This window comes from Lytechinus variegatus, chromosome 1 (genome assembly GCF_018143015.1).
Source record: "Lytechinus variegatus isolate NC3 chromosome 1, Lvar_3.0, whole genome shotgun sequence".
Classification (NCBI taxonomy): domain Eukaryota; kingdom Metazoa; phylum Echinodermata; class Echinoidea; order Temnopleuroida; family Toxopneustidae; genus Lytechinus; species Lytechinus variegatus.
The window spans coordinates 73,393,778-73,414,271 of record NC_054740.1 but is presented as its reverse complement, the minus strand read 5'-3'; the positions used below and the strand labels follow the sequence as shown (position 1 = coordinate 73,414,271).

General features: G+C 36.0%; 1 protein-coding gene across 1 annotated transcript; it reads right to left on the bottom strand.

The window, feature by feature from the left end:
• Nucleotides 1-309: 309 nt before the first annotated feature.
• On the bottom strand, nucleotides 310-18,748 carry LOC121422416 (heparan sulfate glucosamine 3-O-sulfotransferase 1-like). Its single transcript, XM_041617450.1, has 2 exons — nucleotides 18,598-18,748; nucleotides 310-1,678 (listed from the first exon to the last, which is right to left on the bottom strand). The coding sequence occupies exon 2, from the start codon at nucleotides 1,611-1,613 to the stop codon at nucleotides 393-395; it is 1,221 nt and encodes a 406-aa protein (XP_041473384.1). The 5' UTR covers nucleotides 1,614-1,678; nucleotides 18,598-18,748; the 3' UTR covers nucleotides 310-392.
• Nucleotides 18,749-20,494: the final 1,746 nt, after the last annotated feature.

Below are 20,494 nucleotides of genomic sequence, written 5' to 3'. Positions count from 1 at the left end.
TCGCCACGATGGCCTCAGTGTGTGGGGGAGTGGGGTGGGGCGCAATGCACTCATCGAAGTGTTTTTAGCAAGGAAACAAGTTAAAAAAGGTAAAATGGTATCTTCAAATCAATTTTACTAGCAAAATGCCACGTGTCCTTCATGATTAAGGTCTGCTTTTAATCGCACAACTATATCAAAGTTCTGCGCAAGTCATTTTTTACTAACTTTTCATAAGTAAGTGGTGCTCACTCAAGCGGAAATATTTTTCGACAGTTATATCGTCATTTGCTTAAAAGGATCTGTACCAATGTTAAAATGTGGAAAAATCTTCAGGATAATACAAATGTATAATATTACAGGATTTTTTATAAGTGTAAACTTTTTTGATACGCACTGTATAATACATAATTTCAATAAGCTTTCGTCCAACTAAGTTCTCGTCCAAGGACCTTTACAAGCTGTCTATTAAATGGTCTAAAGTGGTCTTGTAGCTTTTTCATCAGGTCATCACTGACGAACTCATGTTGTCTCCCCTTGTTACTTCGCATACACATCTCAAAAGGATCTCGAAGACAGATAAAACCTTTCGTCTCGTTGAAATAAAACTTTGTATCATCAAAGTAGCGATCGATCCCCAGAAATTCCTCGACCTGTTGGAGAACTGGGGTGGGATCCTTAATAAACTCTTCCCCGTCCAAGATAAGGATCTGTTCTCTAGGAAAGATGTTGTACCACTGTGCTAGGTATTTGACATAGCGGCTCGAATCAAGGAGACGATTAGCAACCTTGAGTCTTCCATTCGGAAAGAGGACCGACTCACGAAAGGTGGATTTAATCTCATACTGTGGAGCACTAGTATTTTCGTTGATATGTATCTCATGATATTCATTACGAGCTACCATATGCATATAGTTTGACACTGCACGGTTTATGGGTTCACGGAGAATGATGATGAACTTGGTATCAGGCATTGCCTTCCGTAGTCTTTTTGCAATTGGTATCCTGATGAAATACCCAGCAGTTTTTTCTATTGCAATCTGATCGGGGGTGGAATACGGCATGACATCCGCGTATGCATCGTATATAAGATGACGATTGGCGAAATGCAGTTCTGTAAGTGGGAATGAAATAGCTGGATGGATTTCCAGATATGCCTTGAGAGCCGTGGTGCCACTCTTCATGGAGCCTGGAATGATGACATCGGGCCTACGTTTCTTGCATCCTCTCATCCTCAGAATGTCTTCGTTCAAAAGCTTGATTCCTGGGGGATATATATTCAACCCTTTCCGGCAGTAGCATCCACGATCAATATCACCCTCCTCGCACACATCACCAAGCTCTTCCCTGAGCTGCATGTACATGGGTCTTCTTGGAGATATGATCCCTTTGATCCTGCTGCCTGGGGCAGAAGCAGAAGTTCTGATGGCATACTGCGGCTGAACCCGGATAGCGCTGTTGGCATAATGCTCAAAAGGGCACTTTTGGAACCTTGCACAGGATTTAATCACCGACAGAAACCGCATTTCCCCTGTGAAGATTCCTAGCATCAGGAAACCACTGATGGCCACCGCCAGCAGGATTTTAATGGCTGTAGTTCCCGATGGTCTTCTAATGTGCATTTTCATGGTCATGATGGTTGAGACAGAGAGCTTTCTAAATACCTTTGCTTCGTATATTGAACTGCCACCACAAGAGTCTGCATTATGGAGATAAAGGATACAGGGTATTTTTCAATTACGAGAGAACAAGCTACACGGCACATCGTAGCATATCGTTTATGAAATAAAGTGTATCGACTGTTCCACCCTATTATACGAGGGATTCGTTATCAAAGTACATGTTTATTGGAATTTATTATGAAAATAAAGTAATTTGTGTAAGGAGAAACAAGTGGAGCGCCTCTGGCAGTCTCGCCTGCATTACGCGATTCAATGTATAGCAGCAGTGCTGACTTTGAAAACGACTGTAGAATAATCATTCACAAACAAGGCAAACGCCAAGCGTTGTCTCGCCTGCATATTGCAGTCATGACGAGAATGTATGTCAAAACTATGACTTCAGAGGCTGTCAGCAGTTTAGGGGATGAATTGTGGTTCTGACAGTTAACATATGCAAGCGCTATAGGCCTACTTTATCCCTAGGAAATGAGATAACACTAAGAATGCTGTTAATACTATGAAGCTATAATGATTTCCATGGAAGTAAGGAAATGAATGTTAGTGAAAAAGAATGTAATACATAATAATGTGAGTGAAAACTTTGACAGCTTTTCTATTGTACCTTTGGCAAATTTGTGTGAATATTATAAATGGTGCCAAGAGCTATAGCTCATTAAATGAATAACAACAACGGCTTTTAAAGAATAAACAAGTAAAATACAAAATTTGGTTCAAGTATAGAGAGTACTGAGTTCTGAAGTAAAATGTTCATTGACCTTTGACCTTAATCAAATTCAACTCACATTCGAACTTGACCTGCACCTTCAAAAGATGGACCTCTTGTATGAATTTGGCAATCCTACCTCGAAGCTGTAGAAAGTTATTGGGTGTACAACACAGCATAGTGCCAGTCATGGAAAGTTCATTGACCTTTGACCTCATTCAAATTCGACTCATATTCGAACTTGACCTGTGCCTTCAGGAGATGGACCTCTGGTATGAATTTGGTGATCCCACCTCGAAGCTGTAGAAAGTTATTGGGTGTACAACACAGCACAGTGCCAGTCATGGAAAGTTCATTGACCTTTGACCTTTAACCTTATTCCAATTCGACTCACATTCGAACTTGACCTGTGCCTTCAGGAGATGGACCTCTGGTATGAATTTGGCAATCCTACCTCGAAGCTGTAGAAAGTTATTGGGTGTACAACACAGCATAGTGCCAGTCATGGAAAGTTCATTGACCTTTGACCTCATTCAAATTCGACTCATATTCGAACTTGACCTGTGCCTTTAAGAGATGGACCTCTGGTATGAATTTGGTGATCCCACCTCGAAGCTGTAGAAAGTTATTGGGTGTACAACACAGCACAGTGCCAGTCATGGAAAGTTCATTGATCTTTGACCTTTAACCTTATTCAAATTCGACTCATATTCGAACTTGACCTGTGCCTTCAGGAGATGGACCTCTGGTATGAATTTGGCGATCCCATCTCGAAGCTATAAAAAGTTATTGGGTGTACAACACAGCACAGTGCCAGTCATGGAAAGTTCATTGACCCTTGACCTTATTCAAATTCGACTCATATTCGAACTTGACCTGTGCCTTCAGGAGATGGACCTCTGGTATGAATTTGGTGATCCCACCTCGAAGCTATAAAAAGTTATTGGGTGTACAACACAGCACAGTGCCAGTCATGAAAAGTTCATTGACCTTTAACCTTATTCAAATTCGACTCATATTCAAACTTGACCAGTGCCTTCAGGAGATGGACCTCTGGTATGAATTCGGTGATCCCACTTCGAAGCTGTAGAAAGTTATTGGATGTACAGCACAGCACAGTGCCAGTCATGGAAAGTTCATTGACCTTTGACCTTATTCAAATTCAACTCATATTCGAACTTGACCCGTGCTTTCACAAGATGGACCTCTGGTATGAATTTGGTGATCCCACCTCGAAGCTGTAGAAAGTTATTGGGTGTACAACACAATTGTTGACGACGCCGCCGTCGCCGCCGACACCGGAAATAGTGATACCTATGTCTCGCTCCGCTACGCAGGCGAGACAAAAACACCATCCATATGATGATGAAATACTATGTCCACTGACCTTAAATTACATTTGACCTTGATCGTGTGACCAATGAGCTGTGCAAGACGATCAGTGATACTGGATGTCCACATTTCATGAATAAGATCCATAAACGTTAAAAACTTATGGGCAATTCAACAAATACCCTCAACACGGCCAAAGTTAATTGACCTTGGTCATGTGACCTGAAACTCACTCACTGGTGCTTGATTACTTTTATGTCTACGTTTCATGAACAGAGTTGTGATACTAAAAAAAAACTTCAATTGTTTAAGATTTTGTTTTGATACCCCCAAACTGGTCAAAGTTAATTGACCTTAAATGACCTTTGACCTTAGTCATGTGACCTAAAACTCAGACAGGGTGCTTACTTGATTACCATTTTTTCACATTGCATTTCCTTAACCCCATACTATCCTTAACCCCGGACTATCCTTAACCCCATACTATATTTTTTTCGATTCACACTGTCATTCTTAACCCCATGCTATCTGCTCAACCGTGGTTAATGCCTTAACCCTGGACTATCCCTCAGCTCATGAATATTGATGGTTTTACCAAACAGAACGTGATTAACGTGCAATTAGACTTCTGTGATTGGCTAATGCTTAGCCCCGCTTTCCTTAGCCCTGTTTCGTTTTCACTCTGCATCTCTTAGCACCGCAATTGTGGTGCTAGCACCACAATAAGCCGGCTAACCCTGCTTTTTTGCAGGGCCAGATAGTACCGTACTAATTACCGTGCTAGCCCACTTTGCTAAAACGTAGTGTGAAAACGAAGTGGGCTAAGCTTAACTCCGGGAAATCGGTGGGGCTAAGACCCCCCCCTTAGCCCCCACCAATTTAGGACAAAAGTGCAGTGTGAAAAGCAAGTTTCAAAGCTATGATGGAAATCAACATAATCCCCTAACGTGGCCAAAGTTCATCGACCCTAAATGACCTTTGACCTTGGTCATGTGACCAGAAACTAAGGCAGGGTGCTCAGTAATACTTGGTTACACTTATGTCCAAGTTTCATGAACTATAATAGGCCCAAATACTTTCTAAGTTATGATGACTTTTCAAAAAGTTAATCTTCGGTTAAGATTTTGATATTGATTCCCCCAATATGATCTAAGTTCATTGACCCTAAATGACCTTTGATCTTGGTCATGTGACATCAAACTTTAAGAGGATGTTTAGTAATACTTGATAATCATTATGTTTAATGAACTAGGCTAATATACCAAGTTATGATGACATTTCAAAAACTTAACCTTCGGTTAAGATTTTATGTTGACTGTATACAACAAAAAAGTAAGTTCCCCCTAAATCAAATTGCTGTAACTTTTGAACCGAATTATTTTGAGATATGATATTTCATGGGTGTTCTTCTATACTCATTAAGCAACTTCTGGGGAGAGACTGATCGGAGAGACTGATCGGTTGAGTCATTCATGAGTAATTAAAGATTGAATTAAAAATGACAACTTTGAAAGTCACTGTCACAAGAGTCGTTTTTCAGATTGTGCAAATACAAAGTTGGGCAAAAATTGTTTTTAGGTGAATTTTATGGTGATATGCTGTTTTACTATGCATTATTTAACAACTTCAGACCTAATTTCGGTATCGTATGTTAATGGTTGAGTGAGGAGGATGTATTGCAGGGGCCGCGAAAGCGGGGGGGGGGGGGCTGGGGGCTTCAGGCCCCCACTTTTTTCCATAAGCAAGTACAAAAATGTAATACGATTGTGATTTTTGGCATGGTCCGCCCCCCCCCCCCCACTTTGAAAACTGTTCTGCGGCCCCTGTATTGTGACGTATCATCATAGGGTTTTTTGGTAGTATCTTCTACAACTTGTTAGATCATGTTAAAATATGAAAATGTCGATGGCTCCCCCGATTATAGGCCCCTCCCCATTTAAAATTCTTGATCCACCACTGATCTGTCCATACATTTAACTGATCCTGAGAAATTGTTAGGAAAAGAATACATTTATGCAGTATAAAGAGTATTCATTCCTAAGTTTTCGAATGTGCTCGCTCAACCATGAAAATGGTTAAAGTTCGGAAAGTGTTTGGTGATAGAAATGATGGATGATAAAAAACAACAGCAATTAAAGACACATTTGAAACCAAATTTGCCGCCAATATTCACGTCTGTGACATTGAAAATACCAATTTTCCCACTTTGATGCGTGCTCACTCATCTATAAATAAACAAATCCATTTCATTTTGCACAGAATTCTGCCCATAGGTTGATAAACATTACTGCCAAACGACATCGCTAAAGACAGCCTTGAAAAAAAGTTCCACCATATTGAATAAGGGGTTACGTAAGCTTAAACATATGCACCCATAATGTACACAAGTCTATGAGAGAGGAAGTCAAAATTTTAACAAATATGAATGAGGGTTTGTTTCATGGACGGATTTGTGTTATTTCTGCCAATAGTTATTTCATGAAACTTCGCACATGGCTTCGGAGTAACACTATCCAAAAGGCGCGCACACCAAAATAACCATTTGATACGGTACAGAGTGGGGCCAAGGCCTTGAACTTTCTTCTCATTTGCATAATTTTCGAATATTGTGTGCTCACTGATGCATTAAACATCGGAATTTTCATAAAAATCAAATCAAATGATCTGTGCAAGGAGTTTTGTGACAGATATCCATAATTACAAATTGCGATTTTTTCCAATGAACGTAAAAAAGAGCTAATCACATTCCACATGTTTATTCAAGCGTAAATGTTTAATTTGACACCTTTGAATCATTGAAGCATGTTAATTGGTCATGAACATAACGAAAAAGTTGAGAAAAGATAATTTTCAGTTACCAATATGAAGCAATACTTGCCTACGACATTTGAAAATCGCATTTTTTTGTTTCCAATAAATGTTAATTGAACCGTGAAACGATGAATATTGTTGAAGATATTCTTCCCCAAAATAACTGTCATCATTATTCTAACATTTTTATTGATAGAAATGTGTAAAAATCCAATTATAGCAAATTTGGACTTGAGTTTATTCAACCGTGAAATTTAGCTTAAAAAATGTATCGTCTTTTAGAAAGTACCTTTCACAAGCCTTCTGACTATTTTTCATGATGAGAATGTGAAATTAGTTCCAATAAAATGGAATCAAATTCATGACATTTTGCTTGTGACTTTTGAAAAGTGACATTTTTTTCCTTCTGACGGTGCTCACTGAAGCATGACGTAAGATACGTCCACCACATTTACTCAGAGGGTAGCTTATAAAATTACCTACACGCTCATGTAAAAATATATCAAAAACTCGCATTGGTTCGGAAATTATTGATGTTTGTTTAGGGGGGACTTACTTTATTTGTTGTGTGTGTATATATATATATATATATGTGTGTGTGTGTGAGGGTGTGTGTGTGTGTGTTTGGGTGTGTGTGTAAAGCTTTACATGTACAACAGCTTTTTGGCAACTCTTTTTTATCTAAATATTATAAAGAAATGGATGAAGAGAACAATGATATGCGTAGCTTAAATCAAGGTTCCCCAGAGCTATCACCAATTTTTCCAAAGGGTAGATAGCTCTGGGGAACCTTGATTTAGGCTACGCCTACCATTGTTCTCTTCATCCATTTCTTTACAATATATATATATATATATATACATATATTCAAAATAATGTGATCCTGATGCGCTAAACTAAATAATTACTGCGAGCGCGAAGTGCGAGCCTCTTTTAATGAACATTATTGGCTTGAAAAGGGACTATGTTAAGGACTTTTTGCAGTTAACCCATGAATACAAGACATAATTCAACAATCAAATAATGCGAGCGTGAACAATTTTTGTAATTCCGACCTAAAATTTGAAATAGTAGGCACTTTTTGTAATCATGAACAAGATAGGTATATAACTAGGTTGATGCAAGCACGAAGTGCGCGAGCGGGAAAAATTGTCGCTAAAGTGGGGGAAAATTGTCCCTAAAATGGGACACTCTTAATTTTTTTAGAAATCATGAAAAGGATGGGTAATTGGGCATCTTCCAACATTAATAATGCGAGCTGCATTCTCGACATTCTAAATACATTTCTTTTATTATGAAAGTCAATAATGCCAGCACGAAGCGCGAGCTGAAAAAATTCATATTCCAATCTTAAGAAGGGTCAATTTACGCACTATTTCAAGCACTGTGTCGGGAAATTGTGAAGTGGATATGGATCTCAATGAATAAATGGTGCGAACGGGAAGCGCGAGATGATATATATTATTAGTGTTATTTTGATTCAGGACCGGGATATTTATATATGGAATTGATTACTATCTTCCTATTCCTCTTCCTAAGTATGAGATTAAACTTGTCGATATTTCAATCTGAAATAGGGACAATTTGATTATTAGGAATTCGGGGATACCTAAAAAGCCTAATGAGAGCGTGAAATTTGTTGATATTATGGCCTAAAAAACTGGACATTTTAAGCAATTTTATAACGATGAATAGGATGCATGGGTTAATGCGAGCGCATTCGGAATTACGAACCTTATATCGTTTTCGCATTAACGAACCTTATTTCGTTTTCGGATTAACGGATGTATCATCGATCGTTATTACTATCATTGCATAATATCGTGTAATCTTGTTATGACAACACCGTTTTTGTTACCAAAATGAATAATTTTCATCATCGGAAATACAAACCTTATTTAATTTTCGAATTAACGAACCTTATTTCGTTTTCGGATTAACGAACCTTGGGAATTACGAACCTTATTTCGTTTTCGGATTAGCGAACCTTCGGAATTACGAACCTTATTTCGTTTTCGGATTAACGAACCTTCGTAACAACGAACCTTATTTCGTTTTCGGATTAACGAACCTTCGGAACAACGAACCTTATTTCGTTTTCGGATTAACGAACCTTCGAAACAACGAACCTTATTTCGTTTTCGGATTATCGAACCTTCAGAACAACGAACCTTATTTCGTTTTCGGATTATCGAACCTTCGGAATAACGACCCGTCGGAATAACGCCACAAATGTTCGGATTAACGAACCCTTTTTCGTTTTCGGATTAACGAACATCGAGGTATAGGCAATTTATGTGTTTCGGAATTACGAACCTTCGGAATTACGAAGTGTAACCGTGCCCCCCCCCCTTCTTTGAGAAGCCAAATTAATAATACATGTATGTAAGGTATATAAACATGCAATGAAAACAGACGTGTGCCCCCTCTTTTGAACCTGAAGACCTTTTTTTTTTGCTTGTCAAATTTTTTTCTGGTACGAAATCCTTGATTTTTGGTTGAAGACCCTTCTTTTCTTTTTTTTTGCTTGTCAACTTTTTTCGCGGACGAAATATCCTGCAAAAAATTTGCCCCCTTTTGGAAAATCCTAGGTACGTCAGTGATCATCATCATCATCAACTGTTGCTGTCATTTCTCCTAACTACTGAAACGTACTATATAATTTACCTGTAATATACCAAAAGTTGATTATGCCAAGTTTTACCGATTAAAGAGACATTTGTTGTTTTCTGCGGTGGTCAATGCTCCCATGCATGACATGGCTTAAATATCCATTTGATTTTAGTTTCGTTTTACCATTTTTTTACATGAACTTCTATACAGCATTGATTAGGTTCAACCTGTCAGATGCCTGTGCAACCAAGAGACATTTTTTGTTCGATCGCTATAGGCTCTCTTGTAAGACCAGTGCGAGAATAAAACTAACAAATGTTTGTAAATGGTTTTGTGCAAACAAGCTTACCATTAACTATAAAAAAATGCAATTACATTATATTCTGTAACTCCACAAGGCGAAAGTTAAGAACCAAATTATTCCCAGAGTTGAAAATACTACGTTTCTTGGCGTTATCATTGATAGTAATTTAACATGAATACATCACATAAATGAAATTGAGAACAAAGTTGCAAAAAATATTGGAATAATACGTCGCCTAAGTTTTTACTTTCCTAAAACTGTATTGCGTACATCATATTGCTCTTTAATCTTGCCATATTTTTATCACTGTAATTTGGTCTGGGCCAAAGTTCATTTATCTCACATGACCTTTGACCTTGATAATGTGACCTGAAACTTGCATAGGATATTCAGTGATACTTGATTACTCTTATGACCAAGTTTCAAAAGTCAGATAAATAAACTTGCAAAGTTATGATGGTAATTCAACAGATACACCCAATTCGGCCAAAGTTCATTGACCTTTGACCTTGGTCATGTGACCCTAAAATGCGCACAGGATGTTCAGTGATACTTGATTACTCTTATGTCCAAGTTTTATGAACTAGACCAATATACTTTCCAAGTTACGATGGTAATTCAACAAATACCCCAATTCGGCCAAAGCTCATTGACTCTAAATGACCTTTGACCTTGATCATGTGACCTGAAACTTGCACAGGATGTTCAGTGATACTTGATTACTATTATGTTTCATGTTTCAAGTTTCATGAATGAGATCCAAAAACTTTTAAAGTTTTGATTGTAATTCAACAGATACCCCCAAATCGGTCAAAGTTCATTGACCCTAAATGACCTTTGACCTTGGTCATGTGACGTGAAACTCAAGCAGGATGTGTGATGATACTTGATTAACCTTATGTCCAAGTTTCATGAACTAGGTTCATGCAGGTGAGACATGCAGGTGAGACAATAAAAAACTGCTTCTGTCATTTTATATATGAATATTTTCCACCTTACGTTTCCTTTGACATTAAGTTAACATGATAATATGAACCATAGACATTGTTGTTGCGGCATTTATATTTTGCCCTCACTGATACATTAAATTTTGTTGAGTATTCTATTTTATTCAGTAATTCATGCCTTCCTCCCCGCTCATGTCTCCCTCTCAATTCCCTTTCCTTCTCTTCATCTTTTCTCTGCCCTTTTCTTTGTATTGTTTTTCGTATTGTATTTTTGTCTATATAGGTGTATCCCGCCACAAGCCTCGGCTTTTAGGGTATACGCCTACTTCTTTAAACACAACATGTACATATTCATATTCTTCATAACAAATTGATTTTTGTATGAATTAATGATCCATCTTTCGCCAAATGGGGGAGGGGGGGGGCGAAAAATATTTTCATCCACATTTTTCTATATTGATTTGGGCACCCTTTACATTCTTTCTCAACCGTATGATCATGCTTTTGTTGTTCAACTGACCATGCTGACAATGGAGCAGAAAACAATGTAAATTCTTCCAGTAATATTCTCCACTAAAACTTTATCCGCCGTTGAACTAGTTTATTGTTGTAATATCTGTTGTTAAACGGACCATTTTAGGATCGGTTTGATAAATATAAAACGTAAACTCTTGTAATGTACAGGTAAAACAGATTATTTGGACTGGTATTGATGATTATTCTTGAATATTTTGATGCTGGTGCCATTCTGCTTTGGTCTCAAGAATTGTGATTTTCGGATAAATTGGTCAAAATATCACCCGGGAGTGTATATATATATATATATATATATATATATATAATATTAGTAGACCGGCCAAACCTCAAAAAGTGCTCTAGATAAGGATTCGACGGCAAAATTTGTTAATGCTTGGTATCCCAGCTAAAAGTCTTGCAAAAATACCCAGGAATAGCGTACGGCCGGATGCCAAGCGTAATTTTGCGTGAAAGTGTCATTTTAGCGTAAAATCTGAAAGACTGTCGAAAATCACGCATTTTTATATTTTGACGGATTATCATCATATTTTTGATTATCTTTGATATGAAATTATTTTTATTCAGTGTTTCAAATTATAAATCTACTAAATATGCATTTCAAATTTGAATATTACACACACACACATATGGCACAGGGAAACATAAAACCGCGATTTATTCGAAATAAAAGTTTGTGAAAACTATCAATAGTTTGAAGTTTTTTACGCAACATAAATTCTTCGATTTAAAATGCGTTTATCCATCGAATGTATAGTAAATGTTCTAGAGCCACAAATATTAAAAGAATTTTCAAATAAGATGGAAGATATCTCATTTATGTTATCCGAAAGGAGACAATGTGCATTTTACCAGGTGCGCATTTTGAAAGAAAAATTGAAAATACCGTACATTATGTACATAATTACATGTATAAGTATATACTAAAGCGAGTTTTTATTTACATGTATAAGTCCATAATAAAGCGAGTTTTTAATTGGATAGCACAATTTGTCAATTCCTTGCATCCAAGATAAAAGTCTTGCGGCAATACTGAGGAATAGCGTACGGGCGGATGCCAAGTGCACTTTTGCGTGAAAGTATCATTTTTAGCGTAAAATCTGAAAGACTGTCGGAAATCACGCATTTTAATATTTTGACGGATTATCACCATATTTTTGATTATCTTTCATATGGAATTGTTTTTATTCAGAGTTTCAAATTATAAGTCTACTAAATATGCATTTCAATTTGGAATATTACACACACACATATATGGCAATATGACACAAAAATCGTGATTTACTCGAAATAAAAGTTTGTGAACACTATCAATAGCTCTTAGTTTTTTTTTACAACACAAATTCCTCGATTTAAATTGGTTCATCTATTGAATATCGATCGTTTCTAATGTACAAATATCAAAATAATTTTTAAGTAAGGTGGAAGAGATATTTTCCGAAACGGGACATGCAAAAATTTATCGGGGGGGGGGGGGGGGGGGGGGCATTTTTAGTGTAAAATTGAAGATACTGTAAATTATAAACATAATTACATGAATAAGTACTTTAAAGGACAAGTCCACCCCAAAAAAACTTGATTTGAATAAAAAGAGAAAAATTCAACAAGCATAACACTGAACAATTCATCAAAATTGGATGTAAAATAAGAAAGTTATGACATTTTAAAGTTTCGCTTCATTTCACAAAACAGTTATTATGCACATCTCGGTCATTATGCAAACGAGGGAACTGATGGCATCACTCACTCACTATTTATTTTGTTTTTTATTATATGAAATATTTTGATTTTCTCGTCATTGTCAAGTGAAATGAAGTTTCATTCCTCCCTGAACCTGTGGAATTCCATTATCTTAACATTTTGTGGTTCAGGCAAGGAGGTCCTAATCGTCAAATTTGTAAAAATTGAAATATTGTATAATTCAAACAATAGAAAACAAAAGAAATAGTGAGTGACATCATCATCTCTCTCATTTGGATGTAACTGGCTCGTTCATAAATTTTAACCATTTTGTTAAAAATAAGCGAAACTTTGAAATGTCATAAGTTTCTTATTTTACATCCGATTTTGATGAAATTTTCAGTGTAATGCGTATTGGATTTTTTTTTCTCTTTTCAATCAAATCAATCTTATGTTGGGGTGGACTGTCCTTTAAAGTTCACATTTTAATTCTTAAAGCTCATTTCATCACAGTGTATTGCCATTTTGGGAAATGCAGTCGCACGACCATTATGACAAACAAATCTAAAGGCTAATGACCGGCGTCCAGCGCATATATTGTAATATATAGATGGTCGTACAACTGCATTTCCCAAAAGGGCATTGGTATTGCCAGGGCTGCCCAGGGTCGGGCTATCCGGCCCCCCGTCTTAGATTACGATATACAGTATAACAACATGGACCTGTGATAATAGCAAATGCAAAAACTTTGATGAAGTAAAATGAATTGAATGAAAATCATAATTTGCAATGCAAAAGACCAAATAACATTTATTATTCATATTTTAACATAATAATTATAGCAGCAGGACATTGAAAACAACTGAAATTAATAATTATTCACAAAAACGCCGTCCATAGCTCATCGAACCTAAATAACGTATGACCTTGATCATGTGAACTGAAATTTGTGCAAAATGATCGATGATACTTTAGTACCCTTATGTTCAAGTGTAATCTTTAACTGGATCAATAAAAATAAAAAGTTATGATGACATTTAAAAAAAAAATACCCCATATGGCCAAAGTTCAGTGAGTCTTAATGACTTTTGACCTTAATCATGTGATCTAAAACTTGTGCAAGACGATCAGTAATACATGAATATTAAAGTGTCTCATTAATTGTTTTCTATACGTTCAAAGTTATAATGAAATTTTGGAAAATGTAACTCTGGCTAAGATTTCAAGGTTGATATGACGCTGTTATATCAGAACTACCGTCACCTCCACCGGAGAAGTGGCTCCTTTAGTCCTGCTCTGCTATGCCGGCGAGACAAAAAATAGGTACTGCCGTGCAACGGCCATTTTTTTTTTAATATACTTTGATAATCAAATAACTGAAGTAAAATGTAGATTGACAGAGTGGTTTCAAAATGCTATTTAATCGCTTTATTCATTAATGTATGTTTTCTATGATCTTGGATATAGATATTCCTATGAAATTAATGCTACCATGGTAACGGCAAATTAAATATCAGACCTATTTCTGAATATCGCCACAGGTAGATTTAAGTTCAGCACCAATTCATTCGCGGAAATAGCAAGAAGATCGAACTCTACAAAAGCAAACATAATCCTATATAATAATATCATGACGAGTATCGCACTGATATAAGCTATATGTGCAATATCGATGTAATATTATGCGCTGTTTATTTTTTTTATCAGAAATGCGCATCTGATAAAATAATATGCATTGCTATATTTCGCATATATAACATAAAATGATATATATCTTGCATCTTATTTCAATATTTGTTTTCACTATATGTGACATGACAATTATTAAGTATTTATTCGGTTAGCACTAAATCTTGACAATATTGAGATGCGGAACACAAACATTATACCATTAATAGTTTTTACACACCTTTATTTTGAGTAAATCACGGTTTTATATTTCATATTGCCATTATGTGTGTGTAATATTCAAATTTGAAATGCATATTTAGTAGACTTATAATTTGAAACTCTGAATAAAAACAATTCCATATCAAAGATAATAAAAAATATGATGATAATCCGTCAAAATATCGAAATGCGTGATTTTCGACAGTCTTTCAGATTTTACGCGAAAAATGATACTTTCACGCAAAAGTGCACTTGGCATCCACCCGTACGCTATTCCTCAGTATTTCCGCAAAACTTTTAGCTGGGATGCAAGGAATTGACAAATTGCTATCCAATTAAAAACTCGCTTTATTATGGACTTATACGTGTAAATAAAAACTCGTTTAGTATGTACTTATACATGTAATTATGTACATAATGTACGGTATTTTCAATTTTTCTTTCAAAATGCGCACCTGGTAAAATGCACATTGTCTCCTTTCGGATAACATAAAATGAGATATCTTCCATCTTACTTGAAAATTCTTTTAATATTTGTGGCACTGGAACATTTACTTTACATTCGATGGATAAACGCATTTAAATCGAAGAATTTATGTTTCGTAAAAAAACTTCAAACTATTGATAGTTTTCAAAAACTTCGAGGAAATCGCGGTTTTATGTTTCCTTGTGCCATATGTGTGTGTGTAATATTCAAATTTGAAATGCATATTTAGTAAACTTATAATTTGAAACTCTGAATGAAAATAATTTCATATCAAAGATAATCAAAAATATGATGATAATCCGTCAAAATATAAAAATGCGTGATTTTCGACAGTCTTTCAGATTTTACGCTATAATGACACTTTCACGCAAAATTACGCTTGGCATCCGGCCGTACGCTATTCCTGGGTATTTTTGCAAAACTTTTAGATGAGATCCCAAGCATTAGCAAGTATTAACATATTTTGCCGTCCAAAGTATAAAAAATCGTTTTGGCCGGTCTACTATATATACTCTCTTATCTCAGGGACAAAATTTTGATGTAGAGCATATTCTAAATGAAAACAAAGCGGTACTATACGATATCACATCATTAACTCCAGCTCGCCTTCTTTTAATCTAAGAGGATCCCTTCTGCTTAGTGATTTGTTAAATGTTGATAGTGATGTATAATGTTGTATCACATGTCTACTCAGGAAATGCCCCCCCCCCCCCGTTCCCCTTCGTTATTATGATGATGAATACAGGAATCAAGATGTAATGTAGATGTAATTTGATTGGAAATTCTCTGATTCCTGTATTCTGTAGTTTCTTCTGCACTCTCAAATAGTTGGACAAAAAATGCCCAACTTTTAATCAACCATGGGCAACACACTGTCAACATGTGTGTTGGTTAAAATCTGTCAAAATTGGGTAATCAAAACTAATAGTTGGGTAATATATTTGCTTAATTGGATGATAATTGGCAAGAATATATATAGGCCTATACATTAATAATTATTATCATTATAATGATGATTATGATGTGGATGATGATAATGATGATGATGATGATGATAATAATATCTTATTATTCATACTTGTTATATGATTCATCAAATTAAAAATTAAAATGATTTTCGACATTAGATTTTCGACATTTCGATTACGTAGGCAACCCCCTCCCCCACCTGAAATATTTTGGGGAATATACTCCCCCCCCCCGGATATCGACACCCATGCTTGTAACAGTCACCTGATACAACACTTCTCTCTCTCTCTCTCTCTCTCTCTTGAATGGCCAGCTTTTCTCTTTTATCCTCCAGGCACATGACAAACTGAGAATTATTGACTCAATAATAAAAGAACAACACATCGGGGGAAAAAAGTCTCACTTCAAGAAAATAATGCATCGATGTTTCAAACAACATCGTCCATCCCCTACTTCTAGTCTATGTTTCCCGGTATTGAAGAACATCGTAAAATTATATCGAGGCCAATCATTTGAACAATACAAGCCACCATTAAGACAGATAAACTATCAAGTACATGATAATAGAAGTGGGAGAGATACAGAATTTTCAAAATAAAAACATCAATATAATTTACATCCATAAAACGGCTTTGTAAAAAGAAACGGTACCAGTAGGCCCTATTATTTGCATACTATGTGCTGGTACTGCCTCTTGACTTTCGTGGAACCAGAGGAACCACAATGTCATCATGAAATTTTTATACCATGTTGAAATTAATTTTCTTCCCTTTACCCTGAAATATTACTTACGTAATATATTATTTTTTTGTATCAAAGAGAGACAGGGAGATACTATATACGCTAAGGGTCCCATCATCGCAATCTTTGCTTTTCATATGTCCTACCGTGTGTATGTTTTCATTGTAAACTTATATGCCCTTGTTTTACTTGAGTTTAAAGAAGGTAGGAATAAATATATAAATAAATTATATATCTTATTATTTATTATTTTATTTTTTTTTATTATTATTCATATTTTCAACAAGTTCACATCTAATTACCAATAATGCATATTATTTCCTTTTTATTAGAAAGCAGTATAAAAGTGCATTGTAGATTAAATTCCTTGCTCACGGGCATAAGTGCCGCGGCCGTGGATCGAACCCCGGACTTTCCATGTAGCCAGGCGCCTTAGACCACTCGGCCACGGCACCTCCTTATTATTTGATGTTCGATTACTGGCGTACACTACGAATATATATTCTGCAAGCACAGACTTAAATATGACACTTACACCAATTATACCACTTCGAGAGTGAATACTATTCTAAACTCTCAATGTCACCTAGGTGGATTTACAGGCAGCCAGAGTACATAGTAAGCTCACTACTTCAGACTCTGCATTATGCACTGTGCTAATTGCAAAAAACAAGTACATGTATTGAAAAATACAAAGGTTTATGCCTCAGACTAATAAAAATCTCAGATTAAAAATCGATCCAAACGCCTGTCATCAGGACCAAACCAAAATTAGGTAAGGGTTTTTTTTTTAAAATAAGACATGCAGGCTCGTATAAGAAGTGGTCATGGTGGTGGTACAAACAATAATGAAAATGTCAACCATTTTTTTTGCTTGCTAGCCCTATTTGCCCGTATTCTGAGTCGGGTTTAACTTAAACCCAGGTTTAAAGTTGTGGTTTAATTTATATGAATGATATTTGTAATTCTTCTCGCATTCTTCAATATATACTATTTGCAGATGACACAAGTGTGTTCTTGGGTGATTATAATATCGCAAATCTAATTCTCAATTTTAATAACGAAATCAATAAAATAAGTTCATGGCTGATCTCCAACAGATTGGTTTTAAACACTAATAAAACTCGTTACATGATTTTTTCAAACAAGATAATTTATTATAATAATATAGTTGTTTCTATGAAAATTTCTGGGTGTGACTATTGATAGTAGGTTATCATTTAATGAACAAATTGATGTCATCTGCATGAAAATTTCGAAAAGTATAGGTATCCTTAACAGTTAAAGTTTTTTTCCCAAAAAAGATTCTCAAAATTTATTTATAATTCCGTTATTTCACCGTATTTTCGATATTGTAATATTGCCTGGAGTTCTTGTACTATACTCAATGCAACGATTATACCGGCTACAAAAAAGAGCAGTGAGAATTATAACACATGCCAATTTTCTTGCCCATACCATAACTAAACATGGCGAGATAGTTATATGTCTAAACATTTCATGCGAGTGCGAAGCGCAAGCTGAATACTTTTGATATTTCTACCCAAACCTTATTCTAAAGCACTTTTTGTGACAATGAACGCGATGGGTATTTATCTAAACAATTGATGCTAGCGCGAAGCGAAAAGTTTTTCAGAACAAAATCGAATTGAGATGGGAGTGAGTTTCAAATTTGTATATTTTCCAAAGTAAAAACTGCCATTTTTTTTACTGTACTATATCGGTTTGATGTTTCCTTTTTTAGCTGTTCGGTTTACTTGTTCCTTGTCCTTACTTTTTCTTTCTTTCTATCTTTCTTTCTTTTTCTTCCTTTCTCTCTTTCTTTTTAGGGGGGGGGGGACTTTTCCCTCCTCCTGAAATTTAGAAGGGACGTATACCCTCCCCCGTGTCCGCCGCCTATGGGTTATAATGAATAGAATAGTTACCTGTTGTATCTGCTCCTCAGTCTTGAAATAGGAACGGTCCTCGGATGCATCGAAGCAGATATTCTCTGCTTACAGGATGTTCGCCTATATGAGTATGAAGCCCTTGAACAGTATCGTTCAAGTGATTAAAAATTGCAAACATAAAAAACATACCAGCGGCTTGTACAACTCCATAAAATTGCCTTTCTTATTTGATACGTTGGAAAAATGATTGATGGCGCTCTTTGAGGATCTACCCGTTAAAATTATGGCTTTATGCCATATCCACCACTATCTTCATCATATTCATTATCGTCACTGCCTATACCATGTATTCCACAATCATGTACCACTGCATTCCATCAAAACCAGAGCCGAAGTTTATTTTATAGGAAGGGACAATATGACGGGGTTTTTTTAAGTTGCGTGCAACTACTTTGATCTATTTTCCTATTTTTGCGACTTTTTTAAACATATATAAAATTCAACTTCCTTCCTTAATACGAGTACTCCAGTAGCACTGCAGTAATATTGTTTGCACACTGTACTACACTAATCAGTTGGCTATGTTACTGCTTCGTTTTCCTTCCCTTTTCGTTGTTTTTCTCTTTTGCATGGAACCTTTTTGGGAAGATGAGGGCAGTGCTCCCAAACCCCCATTAATATGTCATTATCCACAACCACCATCACTATTCAATACTATACTCTGATTCGTCTTGTGGTTAAACACTTAATTTCTTGAATAGCGGCCCCACAACACAGCGTATATACTCATATACTCTAATATAAGAAATTGCAATTTCTTTCAGACAACACACAAATTGTTGGACCGCCCGTTATAGTGCAACAAACTACGCCATTTGAACACCCGTATTGCAGTATGACCATGATAGTAAGTGTCACGGCCCCTTTAAGAACCAAAAGGAGATCCTTGAACAGAGGCTAAAATCTACAGACTTTTTCAGGCTTTGAATTTAGTTTAAGTACAATTTGATTAGAGTATACTTAAACTGTTGTTCAAAACTTTCAAAGCTTGTGAAATTCCGTTACAACAGAATTTAAATACATAAACCATTAAAATAATTTTGTAGTGTTTAAGCATAACCGGCCGGCTGTAATCAAATCTGAATAAGTAAATCAACCATTCATGCACTCATACAAAGAAAGGGGGGAGAACCGTAAAAAGTCACTTGTTGTGTCGATGTCGACATCATCATGTTCCGCAGGCGATGACTAGCGGTTGACTATGGGCCTACTGGCGGTTCAGTGTCGATAAACATAAATAAAACTCTTTTTGAAAAAAAAAATCCAAACTTTCTTCTAGAATTTCATCGTAATATCACCGAACCCTTTCAGATCACACACATCCGCAATCACACGCATGCACACTGTATTCTATTCCGGCTTGAAAAATTATACTTGAAAATAATTGATCACAACTCTTCTGACTGTCATGTTTAATATGATGATGGTCCACAGCGTTTATATTGCGCCATATATCTGTTAAAAACATTCATAGGCGCAGGCTCATCTAAGAAAATAACTTGCCTAAATAAACTGTTAAATGTTAAACGTTATATTCTATCATATTATTTATCTCCCAAATCTAGTAACACATAACGATTTGAATCAAATTTATAAGTCTAATACAATCGTCAACTATTCAAATTATGCTTACCACCAAACGTGAGTTTTCCTATTAAAGTCAACGTATGCCATGTTCGACTTCTAAAGATTAGCAAACAGGCTAAAAAGAAATAACACAGCTTCCATTGCTGGTGGGAATAAATTTATCAGAACGTATCTCGATCAAAGCAGAAAACGTTAAGACCGATTCCTAACACCCGAATACAGTCACGTAGCCTTGTCCTACCTGGGGGCCGTTTCATAAAACTGTTCGTAAGTTATACCTTGGTCA

What these genes read in the sequence shown, in the direction of transcription:
- LOC121422416 (XM_041617450.1), bottom strand. Translation starts at nt 1,613, where the DNA reads ATGACCATGAAAATGCACATTAGAAGACCATCGGGAACTACAGCCATT.